Raw genomic sequence first — 19,480 nt, forward strand, 5'->3', positions numbered from 1 at the left:
CTGCCGGCCGTCGAGCCTTAGGGGTCTTCGCGGTGTTGTTCTCTTAAAACACGGTAGTCCCAGCGGCGGTCAGATCAGCTCTGTGTGTGCAGTGCTGTCACCTTTCATCTGCGCTAATGGCAGAACCGCAGGAGCAGGCAGGGATCTCCAGGGAACCGCCGCACAGCGTGCGGGCGGCTTGGAGCATCTCAAGAGAAGAGCCAGCGCGTCCCTGCGCAGCCTGCTCGGTGCGAGGAGGCCGCTCCTCCCGTCCGTCGTTACCCCATCATCAGCACGCCAGGACGATGGCGGCGGGGCTGCGCAGCCATAGCGCCGATCTTTGCCCAGACGTGGCGGCACGCGGAGCCGGTCCGCAGCCCAGCGGAGCGCAGAGCGGAGCTGAGCGCCGCGGACATGGCGGTGATGCCCCACGGAGGGGCTGGGCGCCGTGACGGCAGTGAAAGCCAAATGCTGACAGGGAGATTTGCAGTTTGAGTCCGACCGTGAAAACGCAGCTGTCACTTTAATAGCAGAACCAGCCCTCCGAAATGCAGCGTTGCGCACCGAGCTAACGGAGTTAAGGCGGCTCGGTATCTCCATCGCGTCTTGTCGGGGATGCCTTTACTCCATTTGAATTCCACGCGGAACCGCTTTGCAAAGCCGAACGCCGCTCGGTCACACGCGCCTTAGCTTCGTCACTGCCCGCCTCGATCCCTGCGGCCGCGCTCACCCCGCCGAAGCCCCGCCGCGGCTCAGCGCCGGGCCGCACGTCCCGGGTCGCGCCCCGCCGGGCGGCGCCGATCCGCCCGCCGCCAGCAGAAGGAGGAGCGGCGGGCGGGCGGCGGCTGTACCCGGAGCCGGGGGCAGCGCGGCGGGGAGGGAGCGCCGCGGGCCGGGCCGTGCCCGAGGGGAGCGCCAACGCGGGACGAGCGGAGCGCCATGGCGCAGCGGCAGCGCGAGGCGGAGGAGCACGGGACCGCCGGCACGGAGCTCGCGGCGAGCGGCGGCCCGGTGCAGATCTGCGTGGCCACGGAGGAGGAGGAGGAGGAGGAGGAAGGCGCGCAGTGCCCGGCGGCGCGGGGAGGCGGCAGCTGCAGCGAGGAGGACTCGGGGCGGTGCGGGCGCTCCAGGTGAGCCGAGCCGGGCCGCCTGTCCCTGCGGGGCCGCGGCTGACGCAACGGCGGCGGTGCGGGGCGCGGCCCGGAGCGGAGCGGGACTGGATGTGACGCTTCGCAGCGGCCGGTCGTTTCGCTGCCCCGAACCGAAAGGGCCAGAGTGGCTCGGTTTGGTGGTTGTGATGGTTGTTGTTCTCACTGTGCTTGGCAGAGCACCGTACGGATGTTCTGCAGTAGAGTAGATATGCCCCAGCAGATATTTCTGGGGCTTTGGACCCGAGTTGCACAGAGGTGAAATAACGACCGCCTTATAACCTACTCTATGCCTCACTGTTTGATAACGCCAATAGTGCTTTCTGTGCTGAAGTGCTAAAATCAGCACAGCACGACCTGTGGCAATGCACCGTGTGAGCATCCTTCCTTAGCAAGGTCTTCAGAACACACGTCTTGAGTTTGAACGGTAAGAAATTCAGAGCTTGCCCTCAGAAAAGCAGTGCGTGTATAGATGCTCTTGGGTACAACACTGAGGCCAATTTGTGCAAACTCATTAATAGAAGGATTTTTGTTATTTTTAATGATGCATAAGTTGACAAAATGAGGAGAAGTAAGGCTGCTCCTGAAGGAGGCCTGGTTCCACTTCAAAGCTTTCTCAGTTACCTGGTTTTGGAATGCACACTCTGCTCTGCACTTACTAGGTGGTGTGAGTCCTGCTGGAAGTGGCGCAGAGCACTGTGAGCTGAGCTGGTGTATAGATCATGTGTTTATTATGTTGCCACATAGTGCAATATCATCTTTCTTCTCTAGATTCAGCAAAAGCGTGTCAAAATGATTCCATTTACATTAATATATTGTGTGTGAGTTTTGATATTTTAGATCCCAAATTTATGCAGATATGTAACTACTTTTTTTCACAGTGTTGACTGACATTGATTCATAACCTAATTAACCTTCAGAGTCATACCCTCTAGAGGTGGTACCACTTGGTCATTACTAGGAGTTAACGTGCAGCTAATTACAAATTTCTGCATTTGCAGGAAGGGGAACTCCCAATAAAATACTTAGTCACAGCTACTATAAGAGCTCTAAAGATTTTGTGAAAGCTGAGCTGTCTGCCAAATACAGAAATGGTTTACAGCTCAAAGTGTGAGCGATGTTTAATGTTTTACATAGGTAAAATGAGATGTATCACCCTGACTCCATGTGTTAACACCTCAGTAAGAACAGAACTGATGCAGTCCATTTTTTTTCCAAGCATGATGCTGCATTTTCTTTCCATCTGAAGCTTCAAAATGCCTGCAAATTTCTGTACTAGTAAAATCTGTAAAAGTTGTAAGCTCCATCCTGAATTCAAGGTTAGCTCTACTTAGCAAAGTGTGGATATGTTAAAGTTCTGACATACATGATTTCTTCTGCACATACTACTCACAACAGGTAGTGAATGGAAAACGAGAGGCTGTGGGCTGAGAGAATGAAAAAAAATCACTTTATCTTGTTTTCCTTCCTTCTCAAATCAGCAACAACTGTAGGCCACTGAAGTTTTTTTACTTTCTTAATAACAACTTCATCTGCAATCCTCCACTTCCAACACCTTCTGATGACTGAAATTCGGGTTCTTTTGCCCTCACTCTTCTCACGGAGATTTCTAGGATTGTGTGACAGACTGCCTGTGCGTAGCTGTTGCGCAGGGGAAGAGCCATAAATAAATAGCTAGCTTCCAGAAGCCTGCAGTAACCGGTCACATCTGGGAGCGCAGTGTGTTCCCTGTGCAGAACCCGCTGACCGGAGCAGTGTGGGCTCTGCTGCCAACCCAAAGGCGTGGGCAGCCCAGCAGCACACAGCACATCAGCCTGCAGTAGGACCAAGCTCTCCAGTTTGTGCCCACAAGAAATGGCTGCACGGTGAGGTGAGTCAGTAGCCTCTGCCTGCCTACAGAGTTGCCCTCTGGGCACCCTCGTGTGAAGCCTGCTCCCTCTTGTTCAGTGATCTCACAAGCTCTGCAAAAATCACTTTAAGAAAATTTTGAGAAAATGGCTCCTCTTTTTTATCACTGAGGTATATGGGAGACAGTATGAACCATAGCAATTATGTGATTTTTAAGGGCTGGGGAACATATTAGTTGTTTGTTTTTGTTTTGTTTTGTTTTGGTTTTTTTTGTAGGAATTTTTGTGACAGCCCCACAGCAAAACTAGACAGCTAATAGCTTTGGAAAAAAAAACAAATAGCTCTAAGACCGCCACTATAATTCTTATAACAACATCTGTGGCTGCAGCATGTGGGTGAGCTGCTTGCATCAGTGCTGGACGACAGCTTAAAAGGTTGTTTGTATTCCAGCAACAAACACGTGGCTGTAATGGGATGTGGCAACAAGCTGGTCTCAGTTCCATGGCTCCAACATCTTTTTTCAGGACAAAATCCTTGGCAGTGCTCTACTTTGCAGATATGTAGATAGCAGCATGGAAGGGGGAGACAGGAAATTTGTGTGATCTCTTAAGCAGCCTGCCTGTATGTCTACAGCATACAGCTATTCCTGAGGGATACCACGTGAGCTGCTACCACAGCACAGTCCTTAATCTGACATCTACAGAGAGCTCCAATCCCTCAGTAAACTGCCAGTGAAGTTAGCCGTCACTGTACAACTGACCTGTAAAAGTTCAGCAGTCCTGGCAGTCTGCATTTCTCTCTGGATACTGGCTGCTGAAGTGCATTCATAAAGTGAAAATGCTTAAGAAAAATATGGTTCCATCAGTTTAGAATATGAATTCCCTGTTATACTCACGAAGCACAGAAATGTTGACACCTTCATGCTAAAAAACCAAGTGCTGCCACAATGAAGACTAAGCTCCTGTGCACTTGTATTTCTTGTTTTGGTGTAAGACTTGAGCTGGCAGTGTTTTCAAGACACTAGTAAACATGTGTCATTGTTCCACACTGAGATCAGCTTTTGGCATGAGCTCAGGAATTTGATTCGTTACGCTAACTGGAAAGCATCATCTGAGCCAGCCTCAGATGGACAGGGCTCTACCTATTTAGTTCCTACATATAAAAGAAGCTGGAATAGACACTATGGGTATTCATTTTCACTTCGTTTTTTGTTGTTGTTGTTGTTGTTGTTTTTTTTTCATTCTTTTACTCTATTAATAGGAGATGGAATCCTGTTAATCAAATTATCTGACTGTTTTTCAGTGGTGGGGAAAATGATGATGACTCAGACCAGAACTGGAAACCACCAGAAAATGACCTGATCCAGAAGTTGATAGCACAAATTGAATATTATTTCTCAGATGAGAACCTTGAGAAAGATGCCTTCCTTCTGAAGCATGTGAGAAGAAATAAGATGGGCTATGTCAGTGTTAAACTCCTCACTTCTTTTAAGAAAGTAAGTTAACTTTTTAAAAGTTGAAAGTAATTTGCTTTAAAAAAATATATAGCAGGGATGAAAAGAACTTCTATAGGCAGTTCTACAGTCTTCCTCTTTACCTGCCTCTCTGAGGCCTTGACTCAGTTTTGATGTGATGGTGAGGTTTGTTCTCATCTACGACATCAACTTCCAACTCTTTCATGGTTGCCTGGGAAATCATAGGCATTTACAGGACTACACTGTAGAATTCTCTTTCTGGGGGGAGTAGGGCATCATGAGTGGAACAATGGATAAGATTCATTTCCAGATCAGCTACACGAGTAACTCAGTTATCCTGGTAAAGTTACTTTGTCGTCTCTGAGAAAGGCCTCAGCAAAAGCATGGAGATCCCCAAAACAAACAGAAGTATTAGAGGTTATTAAGCAATTAAAGTAACTTTAAGTTGAGGTGGTTTTTATTCATAATTCTTTGGTTGCTTTCTTGTTTTTGTTTCACATAAGCAACTCCCTTGTATGCCCATGTAACAGTTTTTAAATTACATTTTAAATACTTTGTAAGGATTGTAAATCTTTGCGAAGCTATTCCTTACAGAAGTTAAGGCAATCTGAGCTTCCTCAGACCACTTCAAACAGATTTCAGTGGTAACAGTTAAACTCTCAAAAACCTCTCTTTGGAAAGGCAGAACTTTTGTGAGAATTCCTCCCCCCCCCTTTTTAACAAAGATTTTTGAGGGATGAGAAGTGAGTTCTGTAAAAGTAGTATGCAGACCAAACCACCAAACAACATGCATTTTGGCCCTGTTTAGACCTGGATGTGGAATCACTTCAGCAGGCTTTAAATTATTATGAAGTAATGTTTTCCAATCAGGTTTAGTATCAGTTCCTATTTAACCTATTTTAATAGGAAGCTTTCTAGAAGCATTGCAGTGGGAAATCTACTTTCTTTTTTGCTCAAGTCTGCTATGCGTAACTTAAATCTAGGTTTGGCTGTAGACTGGAGCCTGAATCTGCCTTGGCTATTCACTGAGTTGTTTGTGTGGGTTTGATCAGATGTGCTGCCTAAACTGTGTCTGTCTTCAAGGTGAAACACCTTACCCGTGACTGGAGAACCACAGCCCATGCACTGAAGTACTCAGACATGCTTGAGCTCAACGACGATAACAGAAAGGTTAGAAGAAATACACCAGTTCCAGTGTTTCCAAGTGAAAACCTCCCTACCAGGATGTTACTCGTGTATGATATCCACATGATTTCTGAACTGCAGGGTCTTAATAAACAAGAAAATGGATGTATACAAGAAAAAGTAATGGAGTATCTCCTCAAAGCTTTTGTAACTTTTGGTGTAATTTCATCAGTTCGTATTCTCAAGCCTGGTAGGGATCTGCCACCTGATATCAGGAGGTTCAGCAGTCGGTATACACAAATGGGAACACAAGAATGTGCAATTATAGAGTTTGAAGAAGTAGATGCTGCTGTAAAGGCTCATGAATTCATGTGTGCTGAAAAGAAAGAGATTGGCATGAAAGTTGTCCTAATTGGCATGAAACCTCCAAAGAAAAAGGTTCCTAAAGACAAGAACCGTGATGAAGATAGCAAGAGTCTTAAAAAGGTTAGATCCCTTAATAAGAGAGTTGAGGAACTTCAGTTTACTGGTGATGAATCATCAGCAAATAGCTCTTCTGAGCCAGAGAGTAATCCTACATCACCTCTGTCAGGACGCAGAAGTACTGCAACAAGTACTACAAATAAGTTGAGTCCCATCATTCACCCAAACAACCATCTGAGCCCTAACGTATCACCCAGATCAAGTCCTTGGAACAGTCCGTCCTCTCTAAGAAAAGTGACCAAAAAGTCTCCACTGGCTGAAGATGGCAAACTTAACCCAAGTACTAGTCCTGAAATTCCAAGAAAATGTACAGATTATTCTTCAGATAGCAGTATTACACCTTCTGGTAGTCCCTGGGTACAGAGAAGAAAAGCTCAAACTATAACACAAGAGAAGAGTCCGGTCAGTAGCCCCATGTTAGTTCGGAAAATACAAAATGCAGATGGTCTACCTGTAGGGGTGCTGCGGCTGCCTAGAGGTCCTGATGGCACTAAAGGATTCCACAGTGGCTGTGAAAGAGGGAAAGCTATGAAGAATGAATATATCCAGCTTTAAAAAATAACTTCACAAGTCAGTCAAGTTCTTTTGTTCAAGCCTGGTGAAAGACTGTCACTTAAGTGACTGAATTGAGTCAGTATTTAATTTTTAAACATTTTATATTCATATGGAGACTTTATCATTTGTATATTTGTATTTTCACTCCGTAGAATCACAGAATAGTTAAGATTGGAAGGCATTGCTGGAGATGGTCCAGCGCACCTCTTCTGTTCAAACAGGGTCAGCTGCACCAGGTCACTGAGCACCGTGGTTGGGTTCTGAGCATCTGCAAGCTCTCTGGGTAACCCATTCCAGTGTTCAAACACCCACACAATAAAATAGAAATTGTTTCCTTATGTTCATAAAGAATTTCCTGCGTTCAGTTTGTGCCCCTTTTCTTTTTACTAGATAATACTGGGGAGAGCCTGGCTACATCTTCATTCCTTCCCCTTGGATACTTAAATGCATTGATGAGATCTGCCTGAGCCTTTTCCAGTCTAAACAGCTTCATCTCTTTCGTCCTCTCATGTGAGAGATGCTCCAGTACTTTAACCATTTATGCACTTACCTTCTGCAGTACTCTTCTCTGCATTTGTTCTGTGTTCATTTGAAATGCCTGAATACTGAAGCAGGCAAGTAAGATCATTAACACAATTACGTTATTTGCAAACCTGAAAAGCAGTGTCAGTGTTTACTGTTTAGCAGTTGTATTACAATAAGCTTGGTATGAATTCCTCCTAAATCCTAACAAACATAAGTTTTGAAGACTTTCTGGGTTTGTCTCTAACTCTGAGAAATGTGCTACAGTCAGCAGTTGCTCTCTGCACACATCTCCTAAGTCACTTGTTTAATAGGACCAAAGTGCTTGTTTTCTTGTGATGTGAAGACTGAGCATTGAAGACTGTTTTATAAGTTTTATCTCATGTAATCAGATGGAAATAAACTAAATATTAACTCAGTCTAAATCTATTTCTTTCACTTCAAAAGTGAGAAATTCTAGGAATATTTACTCAGAATTTACAGTGCATTCAGTAAAGTGCCCTCTCCCCCCTACTATCATTTCAGTGGTAACACTTCACACTGTAAATAATTGCAGTAACACACTGCCAGAGACTGATTTACAGAAATCCATTAGCTCTGTGTATCACTGTTCAGCCACTCAAATGTATTTTCCTAATATTTTCCTTTGACTTCACACAAATGGAATCCTCCAAGTTGACTCCTGACTTTGCTTACTGGCAGAAGCATTGTAAAATACACATTATTTGTTATAAACATATAATATATATATATATATATAAAATTAAAAGTTATGTTTTGTTGTTGTTGTTGTTTTTGTTTTCCTTCTGTTTGTTAAATCAACAGCATATCTGCAAGCATCTAAGAGACAGGTGAGTACACAGTCTTCAGATGAGTGATTCTCTAATTCTAGATTAAGTACAAGTGCATCATCTCACTGTGTATCCAGAACAGCCCTGTTTCATTAATAACCTGTTACTATGAACCTATGCAGCACCCATGTGTCATCACGTGCCACCCTGTTTTTATCAGGACTACAATTGATCCAAAGCAATGTTTTGGAGACGCTCAGAAATCAATTAAGTGGAAATACTGGAAAGTGTACATAATATAGAGTTAAAATTCTCAGAGGCACCGTGTGTTTGCTTGAGAAAAAAAAGCTGGACGCAGTAATGTTTACAGGTTTCTCTGAGTGAGCACACTTAACATCTGAACATTAAAACTCAGAAATTCTGTGTAACACTGAACAGTTTGAAACTAGAATCCCAGACACTAATTACAAATCCTATTTCGTGTTTGAAGTTCTACACTCGACAGATACAATGAACAAGGATGACAGCTGTAAAGTGAACTTCTAGTTGGCAGCTCTCCTTTGCAAATAAACCAAATACCATTAGGAGGAGTTGTTAGGAGGCCGTAACCTCAAAAATATTAGAAAACTTACAATAGTGTTATCTCACATAAGCATAGGTCCATTTATCCCGGGATTAAGATACAGCTAACTGTAACATGCCAGAGAGCTGGATAACCTGTCTTTAAACAGGTTTTCTTTCTTTTTATTTCCTCTTTTTAAACAAGGAAGAAACCCCCAAACACTTGTACCCAAGGAGCTGTTTCCTTAGAAAGAACCAAGTCAGACAAACAGCAGGCACCACAAGATAATGTAACCAGCAAATCTATTTGAACAGTAACTTCAGTAACTTAAGATACTGCCTCTGAATAAACAAGCACGCGGTTTTGAGAATTCTGGTGAGATCTTACTGAGTCCAGATAACAAAATACAAAGCCACCATTCTACTTCACTTAATTTTTCCCCATATCTAAAAGGAATATTTTTGCGCTTGGAAAACATTGTGTGGAAACCTCATGCAACCACACTGACTGTTGAACAACTCCGATGTTCTCCCCTTACCCGGCTCTCTCTTGGTGGGATTCCTTTTCATGTTTTTGTGTTTGTGTGTGTGTGCGGCATTTCTAATTGCAACTTCGCAGTAAGATACTCCTGTATCTCCTGTCAGTGTTGTACCTGGTGATCATTCGATCATTTACACCAAATTTGTACAAAAACAGACCAAAACAGAAGTCATGTATAGCTTGTGTTGTATCGGTACTCAGGATTTCTTGCAGAGCCCAGAGTGTTTCCTCATGTAATTAATCAATACAAAAATCCTTTGGGTAGAAAATACCTTCCCTTGGGATACTTCCAATGCTCCCCAGTATAGAATATAACATAGCTGCACATAGTTGCTCACACATACTTTGATGTCTCAGTATCCCAATACATATGCAGATGTTCGTTCATAGCCTGAATGAACCAGCACCCTCTGCTGTCACAACAAACACAGTGCTGCTGGGAAGACAGGCTGCACTGCAACACATTCCTGTCCTATAAATCTCAAACGCACACACACACACACAGAATGGAATTGCTTTAAAACATTAACACTCAAAGCATTTTTATTGCTTTTTACAATAAACAGATAGAAATTAGAAAGAGCATTTCAAGAATTAGACCATTTCCTCCAAGTATTCCACCATTTGCTAAGGCTTTCAAGATTCCAATTGTCTAAATACTATCAGTACTGAGTGTACCTATAGGCACTCCCAGTACACTGGAGAACCCACAGCAGGATTCAGTCATACAGGTACGCCAACAAAAGCAGATGCAGCATTCAAGTCCCTTGAGACAAATATCTCCTTCTCCCTGAGGTTGTTTTCACATTCAATCAATTGCTTAAAACTTCTGTTTGAAAACAATACAAAGAAACAAAAATCCACAACCCATATCCACACGGCTTGGCATAATGCTGCCAACAGGCAGCCTTTGAACCCTAACAATTGTACCTTTATTTTCAGTCTCCAGTGTTTCTAATAAGACAATGTATTCCATTCAAGTTTTTAATGTCCTATTTTTAATGTCCTATCAAATAGAGACACTGCATGATGATATATTTGAAACTTTAATCACTGATTTAAGGCCCTTCCCAACCATGAAAGGACATTCACTTTTGTCCTTGCTACCAAAGGATGCACGTCTGTCTTCTTTTTACAATGGCTTGGTTTGTGGACCAGATTTATAAGCCTAATATCTGGAAAAGGCTAAAGCCAGGGATTTTTGTCTTAAAAAAAAGAATGATTAAAAAAACCAACTAATTAAGCTAATGTACCTAAGCTGTTTAGAGCAGTCGTTTGATTAAACAAACAGAGTCGGCTTCAGTTTACACCACTGTTCCCTTAGCTTTGATTTTACCACATTTGAAGCAAAGATATAATTGATTGATTCATAGGAAAGATCCCACATCTGCGATCGAGTCAGATGAAATGTTTTTGCAACCAGTTCATATTCTTGAGACAGATCTGTTGCAAATACGCCTTTATCATCAGTCTGGAGTTAAATTAAAAGAAAAATAAAGTTTAAATTAGTTAAATTAATTAAAGGGTTTTGAATACACATTACAAAACAGTTTTACTTCGACACGTTGCACATATTACTCCAGTTCTTCCATCTATTAAGTATCATTTCATCCTTACTTTGCCCTATTTTCACTTACAGTTAATAAATTACTCAAACACACAAGAAAACTTCTCAAACATAAATCATAACAAATAACATAAATTACCTAGAAAATACTATTTCCTATAAACATAGCTGGAAAGATGGCCCGTTAAGCACATCAAATAGACATGTATTTACATAGTTTGCACGCATCATCTCCACACTCCTCTCTTTCTCAGATTTGTGAACTAGATCAAATTCTGTATTCCTAAATCTTCAGGGAAGAAACTGTTTCACTCTCTGCATTTTGACAGCGTCAGCTCAAATAATTTCTACAGACTGAGGTACTGAAGGCAGCATCTTAAAAACAAGATTGAAAGCAGTCTAAAGATTGTCTATCTAAAAGAAACAAGTTAGGATTATTGAAGTGTTAATGAGATTTCCTGTTTCTAACTTAGAGCCCTTGTGCCCCCTCAGAGAAGACTGCTAACTCTATCTCATTAAATTTAAGACACCATAGTACCTCTTTTTCTGCTGCTTTTTTTATTGGCACGCATGAGCAAACTGCTATGTGACATGACACCACTGGTTATCTAGACTTACCAGAATTCAAAATCCCAGAAATAATCTGATTGTGATCTATTTTTGAAACTCAGTGATATATAATAAAACAAAGGACTGATGCTTGTTTGAATGGTAAGCATAATGCTTAAAAATACACACATGCTTGCACAGAGCTACAAAGCCTAAGGGGTAAACCAGCAGGATGGTAGAGTGTAAAATCCTGCCATGTACTTGGCACCATCATAAGGTGGAGAGGGAATTTAAGAGAATCTGAGAAGCCTTATTCAACATAATAAATTAGGATATAAGCACAAGCTTAAAAACAGTGATTCCACCCTTGCTTAAGTGAAATCCGTCCATATAAAAATATTTAAGAATGTCATTACATACTTTGCTGATTATATTTAATCTACATAGGGAAATGTCCTGCTTTCAATAAAAAGATTAATGTTAAGCATTTCAGTTTCTACTACAAACATTTATCTGACGGAATATCATGATTTGCTGTAAGCAGATGATAGGCTGTAATGACATACAATGAGTTAGCACCTCAGCTCTAATTCATAAAAGGAGACATACTCCAATATGACTCTAGTTTTGCCCTAAGAACCTGGTTAAAAAACTTACACAAAGCACAGCAGGATGGCCAATGTTGTACCAGTATCCAAAATGGTGTTTATCACAGGAGGGCACTGTCTGAGTTTTGATGTTTGATGTCATGCAAAGTTCTAAGGAAAAAAAAACAGAATAATCAAATATATAATACTAAAAAATGCTTTCCACACATTAATGGGCGTGCTTCCTTCTAAATGAAAATTGAAATCAATTGCTTTCTTAATTTTCAATGCTTCAAATATTTCATAAGATCTTCTGATGAGCCCACAGTAGCCATTTTTTTCTTAACTACTTGCTGTGTGTAAAACATAAGGACCTTGCAAAGCACACACAAACACCACACAGCCTTTCACAGCAACCAAGGGTTATGACTTAATTTTGCTTTCATCAGGGACATCAACTGTTGTATTTTTTACATATTTGTGGCAGCCACCAAAGACAAATCAGAGTTACTGAATCAGCAGTATGCACGACATTCGTAAGTTCAGAGATTACCGAGTGATTTCCTGTTTCCTTACCAATAGGTATATGATTCTGTCTAACAAGTGGCACTAATTCTTCTGAGCCAGTTGTTGCAGAGTTGAGAAACGTTCCATGCCCAATCCTGTCAGGAGGCAGGCCCAGGAGAATTTTCGTCTCCTCCTCTTGATTTGGAATCTAGGGAAGATGTATTTTACATTCCATTAAAGCAGCATAAAATAACGTAATAAATGATCACAACTGAGCTCAACTTCTATTTTCATAGCATATCTAATCGAAACAGAGTACACAAGGCTAAATATCTGCACTGCTAACCTCTGAAGAAAGCAATAAGGTATGACAGTGATTGTCAAATTTGAATTATTAAACAAAGAAGCCATAATCTTAAAAGGATATGTGAAAGATAATCACTATTTGAAATTCTTAAGTGCTTTCAGTCAGAGGCATCAAATCAGCTTTGCATTCTTCAGTCTCAAAAGTACCCTGTCAAGGTGTCCTTCAACATCTGTTATACACAGTTGTTAAAAACACTGTGAGAGCCCCTAAACAAAGCAAAAACCAGATCACACAGTAATATGTTTTCAGATAAGTATGTGGGAATATGTTGCAAAAACCTCCTTAATAAAATAGAAAAGTATGAACAGTTTTATGACAACATCTATCACACTTAACTTTCTAAAGAAATAGAAGTATTTTCAGCATTCGTCAGACTGATCAGAGCAGACATCAACCACCACTTCAACAGACCGTAAGAGGAGGCTCTGCTCATTCTACTGGAATCAGCAGAACCAAAACAAAATTGAAATTTCACTCATGCAACTTAGAATGTGCAACTTTTACTGTACATGACTTCTGACACTATACCAGAAAAACAACAGTGGTTCTCCTGCAACATTTCCAATTTTCAAATCCATGCCTGCCCCCCCTCCTGTCCCCTTTGCTAGGTATAACATGGTAAGAAACAATTCCACAGTTCTTACTCAGAACTGATTGATGAAAATTCACCTTTGTTTTCTTTGGTCACAATGCTTCAAAACATCACTGCTTTCTCATGAGAAATCTCTCAAAATCCATAGAAGCTACTGCCAGCTTCATCAAGGTTTTTATGAAATGGGAATTACAGAGGACTAAAATAATGACAACTTTTACCTCTGAAAGATGCAGTGCCAGCTTCAGACCTGCTTTTTTTGCTTCTGAGAGAGGTTCAAAAAAATCTTGACCATGCCCTGCCTTGAAGATAGAAAAGCATCATCATTCTACATCTAGTTTTACAGGAATTCTCTAATTATATGATTAAGAAGTCTAGCAATATCAAAATACTTAGCTCCATTACAGTTACACTGACTAACTTTCCTTTTGCCACTACTCCACTTTAGATTACAGCACAGCAGGCAACGTTCTGCTATACAGGTGCAATTTTGACAAATAAGCTATACCTCAGTAGTTCAGCTGATGCCCAACACTGACCACTCACATCTTGATTTGATACCCTTTCCATAACTATCACCTAGTGCTATTTCATTTCAACTCAACAGCTGTCTTCAAATACTCTTGCTTTCTTAATATTGAAAGACCATTTGGTGCAACAAATCAAAATTTATACTTGTGCAGACTTGCTATAGTATTTAGTTCACCTTAACTCAGCCTATCTACTAGGACAATTTAGTAAGAGACACTTCCCAGATAAACACTGCTTTCCAGTGACTTTTCTTTCAGCATTATAACCTTCTGATTCTTCGTTAAGAGTGCCTTTTTCCCTTACAGCAACAGGGATTAACATGGTGTCAAAACTATGAGTAATTAATTCAAACAAGCAACAGATGTAAGGCAAAACCTTAAAAGAACAAAGTATTTTTTGGAACTGCCTTCTGCTACACAACATTAAATAGTCATCTTCAAGGACAGATCAAAGCAAAACAAAAACTTACATTTGGATCACCACTGAGGTCAAGTCCTACCACAACCCCATCAGTGGAAAGAAGGAATTCTTCAGCAAGTTTAACAGTCTGCTTAGCAACTGCTGGGCCATCTCTTCTATTTATTGCTATTAATAATCTTGGAGAGAAGTGTACAGGTTCAGTAAAACAAGCCAGAGTACCAGGAGACCAACAAATCTCACACCAACACGAACAGCACTTCACCTCCTTCATGGGTGACAACAGAGAGCATTTGCACAGCAAACTGTTCAGAGAGTGAAGGTACTGAAGCACAGAGGAACACCAACTGGATAAATAGAATAGCTTGTGAACTGCAGTAGCCATGGAGAGAAGGAGGGCAGGGAACAATATAATATAGTGCTCTTGTGCTGCCTGCAGTACCAGGAGAGCAACCTCTTGGAGAGGCACACGTGAAAAATAAGAAACCTTCAACTCTCACAAACAAATCTAACAGGTTGCTATTGAGAATCTTTTATACAGGCATGTAGATTCATAGTCCATTCATAAGCAACAACTGACACCTTCTAAAACTTTTCTGATCCTTTTAACTACCTCTCCTTTACTGCAGGCTGCTTGTAGAGCTAATCCAGCAAAAGCATCTGCAAAGAATGTAGGCTCTGAAATAGAGTCTCTAATGCATTTCCTTCAAAACACTGCCTTTCCTGAAAATATTGCAGAGAATGAACAGATTTAAAGCAGAAGAGTTGCACCCAGTTTCATTCTCTATCGGTAAAAATGAAGATGAAAAATTAAATTTGCATATAAAATATCTTTCTATTCCATTACAAAGGTGACTTTCTGTAAGAAAGATTTTATTAGTCAATGACATGCTAATTTAAAAATATACAGATATATTTTATCTGGTTTAGACAATTTTCTTTTCCATACTCTTTTGTAAACTCTGCAAACCATGATAGAGCATCAGACTAGACAAAACCTTGAACAGAGGCACTCCATGGGCTCATTTACCTTACATCTATATCCAAGCCTTCTTCTTTACACTGCTTTATACCCTCAAGTACAGTTTCAACATACATCCTTTTGGTCATACCTACAAACACACGTACACATTTGGAATCAACATATATATGTGAATTCATTTATTTTTTTTACACTGCAGACCCAGCTCTCTCGCCTCATTGCTCATTTTGCACCTTTCATTTTTCTCCACCTTCTTCTAATTCACGTAGTACTAATTAGCCTCCTCCTAAGCATCTCAGAGAAATAAAATAACATTATGAATCAGAATGTAGCAAAAGCAATTTTCTTATGTCTTTCTATTAAATAACATTAAAAGAAATGGAGTAATAAAAATAAAATATATCAGCTACTGAGTAGGAATCAAACGTCCTACTAAAGTCAGTAACTTAAATTCTTGGGTAACGGAATTATAACCAATGCATCTTTTTTTTTTTCCTCAAAAATCTAACAGTAAACAGTAAAATGACATTTTCACATCACTACATTTTACTTCTACATTTAAAGTATATTTTAGTTGATCCAATTGAATTTAACGTGCCTTGTTATTAACACAGTCTTAACTAAGCTTCAAAGCACATCAGACTTAGGAATTAACAACTAGGACAGACTATACCTGTGGAATTTTCTTCTCGAGGAGTGCTCCTTAATTCCAGATATTTGACACCATCATCAGCAAATTCTTTAACAACATCCTTAGTTATCTAGTTAAGACACAGCGTATTCAACATCACTAAAATAATAGTTATAATGGCTTACACTCTCTTTTACAACTAAATGACACCCAATTATCTTTTGATGGAACGCTTAAAAGTTTTCGGGATGGATGCTTCCAGCACTTTGACCCTGGAAATAGTCCCCATGGAAGTGCCTTCATTTCCCATAGAGATACTACAGCAGGTTATGATAAACAAGCATTTCCCTGTCTGAATGAGAAAACTCCTCACCTGGTGCATTTACAAACCCTTTCACAGCTCCTGTATCTTTCTGTAATTTAAAAGGCCACCTAAAAATCCTTTTAGATAAGGAAAAGAGGATACTGCAACACTTTATTCTCCCTATAGTGATCACACAACCATTCTTCTTGTTAATTTTGTAACTTGAGGCAAGCAAAAGACAATTCCAGTTCTGTAGCTTGAGTACATAAATGAGACAAGAAGAAACAAGAGACTATAATAAGGACCACCATATTGGAACCTTGTTGCTTTAAAAAATATTAAATGGAAACATTATTTTAATCCTCTATTTCTAAATCAATGTGTTTTATACTAGTAACTTGAAGGGACCTTTGTCAATACCATTGTTATTCAGAATTCAACCAACCAACCTTGACTTTGCACGTCACTTGCTTGTTTGAAACTATTTTAACCAACTTACCAGTAAAATATCTTCAGTCCTTGTTGTAATCTGATAGATGATCTGAAACATCTGAAAACATCTAAAATAAAAAGTCAGAAAATAAACACTGAACAGTAAATTGAGCATTCATATAAAATCTATACTGTGAAAACTTGTACTGTTAATTAACCACCTTGTAGCTTAAAATGCACATGGGATTTTGTCTTTATAGGGCAACCAAGATCATCTTAAGGGCCACTTCTGATTTCAGAAGTAAGCACATTTGCAACAGAAATTATTAATGTCAACATGAGATTTCCATTTTCTTTCAAAATATTTAAGAAATGACTTCATAGGTACAACTAGAAAACAAAACCTAAAAGTTTTTACTAAGCTGAAATTTACATATATTTCTGCAGTCAGTATTCAAAGTCATAATTAAGCCTGCAACTTAATTAAAAGGTACATAGTAAATGGTGATCTCACACGTTTACTCACTCATCTAAGGTTCTTTTCTTTCCTTTGTCAATCACAGTCATTCCATTCTGGATCTGAAGGTATGGTTTCTGTGCCATAAGTTTCTTCATAGTAGAAGAACTGATACAGCCATTCAAATGAGCATGAAGTTCCTAGGAGGCGGAAATACACTGTGGATGTTTAAGTGAGAAGGACAGCTTCTGCATTTGTTTTTGTACTACCACTCACGTATCCTGCATTACTATTTCACTCCAAGATTACAAATAACAATTATCTCTATGTTTGGCCAACAATCTCTGCCCATTAACAGCACACCAGGATTAATTGCATTCCACTACTAGCGACCGATTTCCGCCTTTCTCATGGCAACCTGACTTACAAGTGCAAATCCATGCCTCTCAACTCTGTTCCTCACTCCATCTTTGCTCTGTTTTATGATCTCTTGGCTGCTGAGGTACGAAATAATTACCTAAAGCCCTCCAAACTCAATCAAAACACATGCAACAAGCTTTGCTACACAGAACCCCCTGGCATTCCACTCTTCTCAGGGATAGATTTAGTGAAGTATTTCATAAAGTTGCTAATTGGAAAAATATTGAAATCTTTTTCAATAATTTTTCAAATTCAATTTTTCAGTAGCTTTTTCAAAAATTTGATTTTAATGTTATAACCTATTACATCTCAGATTGCTAAAGCACTACATTTCCAGGCAGAGGAAAAGGGGTCTCATCACTTCAATCAGTGCACAACTCCAGCAGAACAGCAGGAGCTGCAGCTGCTCCCCACTTCGGGACATTGAACCAGGTGCACATTTCATGGTCTTCCAAGCAAAACACAGTTCAAATAGACATTAAACTTAAATCTAGACAGATGTATCTTATTGAAAAGGCACATCAGCACACACAGAGTGTGCAGTTTGATTTTGCTGTGCAAACTGTGTGGTGAGTACGTGCTGCTGGCTGTTTTGGAAGCCCAGAACTGTAACACCGATAAGATGAAGCAGCATGCACCCAGAGATAGCACAGATGCACTAAAACACACCCTTCAGAACATGAAGCACATGTTATCAGGGACAGACCTCAGGTCTTGAAGGTAGCTTCAGGGTAAACAGGGCAAAATAAAGAAAATAAAGGTCAAGCTCAACTGTTTTAAATGGAAGAACAGACTACAAAAGCTGCAAATAAAAGCAGAAGGCCAACATGCACAGCACTTCCCAGAGTATGGAACAGAATCAGAAGAAAGATCACTGAGATCATCTAGTTCAACAACTACCAACCCATCTCCAGACCACATCCCTTAGTGCCACATCTACCCTTGTACATCCCCAGGGATGACGACTCTACCACCTAACTGGGCAGCCCGTGCCAGTTCCTCACCACCCTTTCTAAGAAATGTTTCCTAATATCCAATCTGAACCTCACCTGGTGCAACTTAAGGCCATCACTTCTCATCCTATCACTGTTAACCTGGGACAAGAGGCTGATCTCCACCTCACCACAACCTTCTCTTCTCCACACTGAACAATCCCAGTACCCGTAGTTGCTCCCCATAACACTTGTGCTCCAGAGCCTTCACAGCTTCATTGCTCTTCCCTCTCAATGTCTTTCATGCAGTGAGGGGCCCTATATATACTGAGCACAGTATTCAAGATGCAGCCTCACCAGAGCTGCATACAGAGGGACGACCACCTCCAGCTGCTGCTGGCTGCGCTGTCTCCCATACAAGCCAGGATGCCATTGGCCCTCTTGGCCACCTGGGCACACTGCTGGCTCACGCTCAGCCAGCTGTCAGCTAACACCTCCAGACTCTTTTCTGCCACACAGCTTCCCAGCCACTCTGCCAGCTTGCAGCAATGCACAGGGTTGCTGTGACTGAAGTGCAGGACCCGGCCCTTGGTCTCGTTGAACATCATCCCGTCGGTCTCAGCACAGCGATCCAGCTTACCCAGATGGATTTGCAGGGTCTCCCGCCCTCAAGCAGATCGACGCGTCCTCCCGACGCGGCGCCATCTGCAAACTTACCGAGGGTGCAACTCAATCCCCTCACCCGGACCATTCATCAAGTCCGTGGGACAAAACCCGCCGCCCCGTGCCAGCCCCCGGCCCACCTCCCGGCGGGCAGGCAGGGCTCTGCCCCTCTCGAGGCCGCGCACGCAGCCGCCGCCCGGAGCCGCTCACCACTTTGGGCAGCTCCCGATAGAAGCGCCGCTCCCGCTCCGCCGCCATGACGGCACTTTGTGGCACAGGGCGGGCCGGGGCGGGGCCATAACGGCGCACCGCCCCGCAGGGCCCGTCGGGCGGAGAGTTTACGGAAAGCACAACCAAGGAGAAACTCAAGTACCGCTCCAACATCAAGTTTATTGAGTGAAACAACCGTCCGACCACCGCCCCTCGGAGCTCCGGCTGACCGGAGGGGCGGCCAGGCTGCGGGCACACCGCCACGCCTCCGGCTCGGAGATCGACCTGCAGGATGGCTGGCTGGC

General features: G+C 41.7%; 2 protein-coding genes across 4 annotated transcripts; one reads left to right on the top strand and one right to left on the bottom strand.

Annotated features, from left to right (window-relative positions):
- Nucleotides 1-826: 826 nt before the first annotated feature.
- On the top strand, nt 827-7,894 carry LARP6 (La ribonucleoprotein 6, translational regulator). 2 transcript variants are annotated; one of them, XM_048956039.1, is made up of 3 exons: nt 827-1,109; nt 4,278-4,470; nt 5,533-7,894. In XM_048956039.1, the coding sequence occupies exons 1-3, from the start codon at nt 919-921 to the stop codon at nt 6,610-6,612; spliced, it is 1,464 nt and encodes a 487-aa protein (XP_048811996.1). In that variant the 5' UTR covers nt 827-918; the 3' UTR covers nt 6,613-7,894. The 2 variants fall into 2 exon arrangements, with proteins under 2 accessions (XP_048811996.1, XP_048811997.1); XM_048956040.1 differs by lacking the exon at nt 827-1,109 and adding an exon at nt 1,244-2,997.
- A 1,630-nt stretch (nt 7,895-9,524) lies between these two features.
- On the bottom strand, nt 9,525-19,480 carry ADAL (adenosine deaminase like). Of its 2 annotated transcripts, none has more exons than XM_048956041.1 (10): nt 18,943-19,132; nt 17,020-17,150; nt 16,561-16,621; nt 15,800-15,887; nt 15,175-15,256; nt 14,197-14,323; nt 13,418-13,498; nt 12,307-12,445; nt 11,801-11,901; nt 9,525-10,498 (listed from the first exon to the last, which is right to left on the bottom strand). In XM_048956041.1, exons 1-10 carry the CDS (start codon nt 19,051-19,053, stop codon nt 10,307-10,309), a joined length of 1,113 nt encoding a protein of 370 aa, XP_048811998.1. In that variant the 5' UTR covers nt 19,054-19,132; the 3' UTR covers nt 9,525-10,306. The 2 variants fall into 2 exon arrangements, with proteins under 2 accessions (XP_048811998.1, XP_048811999.1); XM_048956042.1 differs by lacking the exon at nt 18,943-19,132 and adding an exon at nt 19,176-19,480 and having other exon boundaries at nt 9,526-10,498.

The sequence above is a fragment of the Lagopus muta genome, chromosome 10 (genome assembly GCF_023343835.1).
Source record: "Lagopus muta isolate bLagMut1 chromosome 10, bLagMut1 primary, whole genome shotgun sequence".
Classification (NCBI taxonomy): domain Eukaryota; kingdom Metazoa; phylum Chordata; class Aves; order Galliformes; family Phasianidae; genus Lagopus; species Lagopus muta.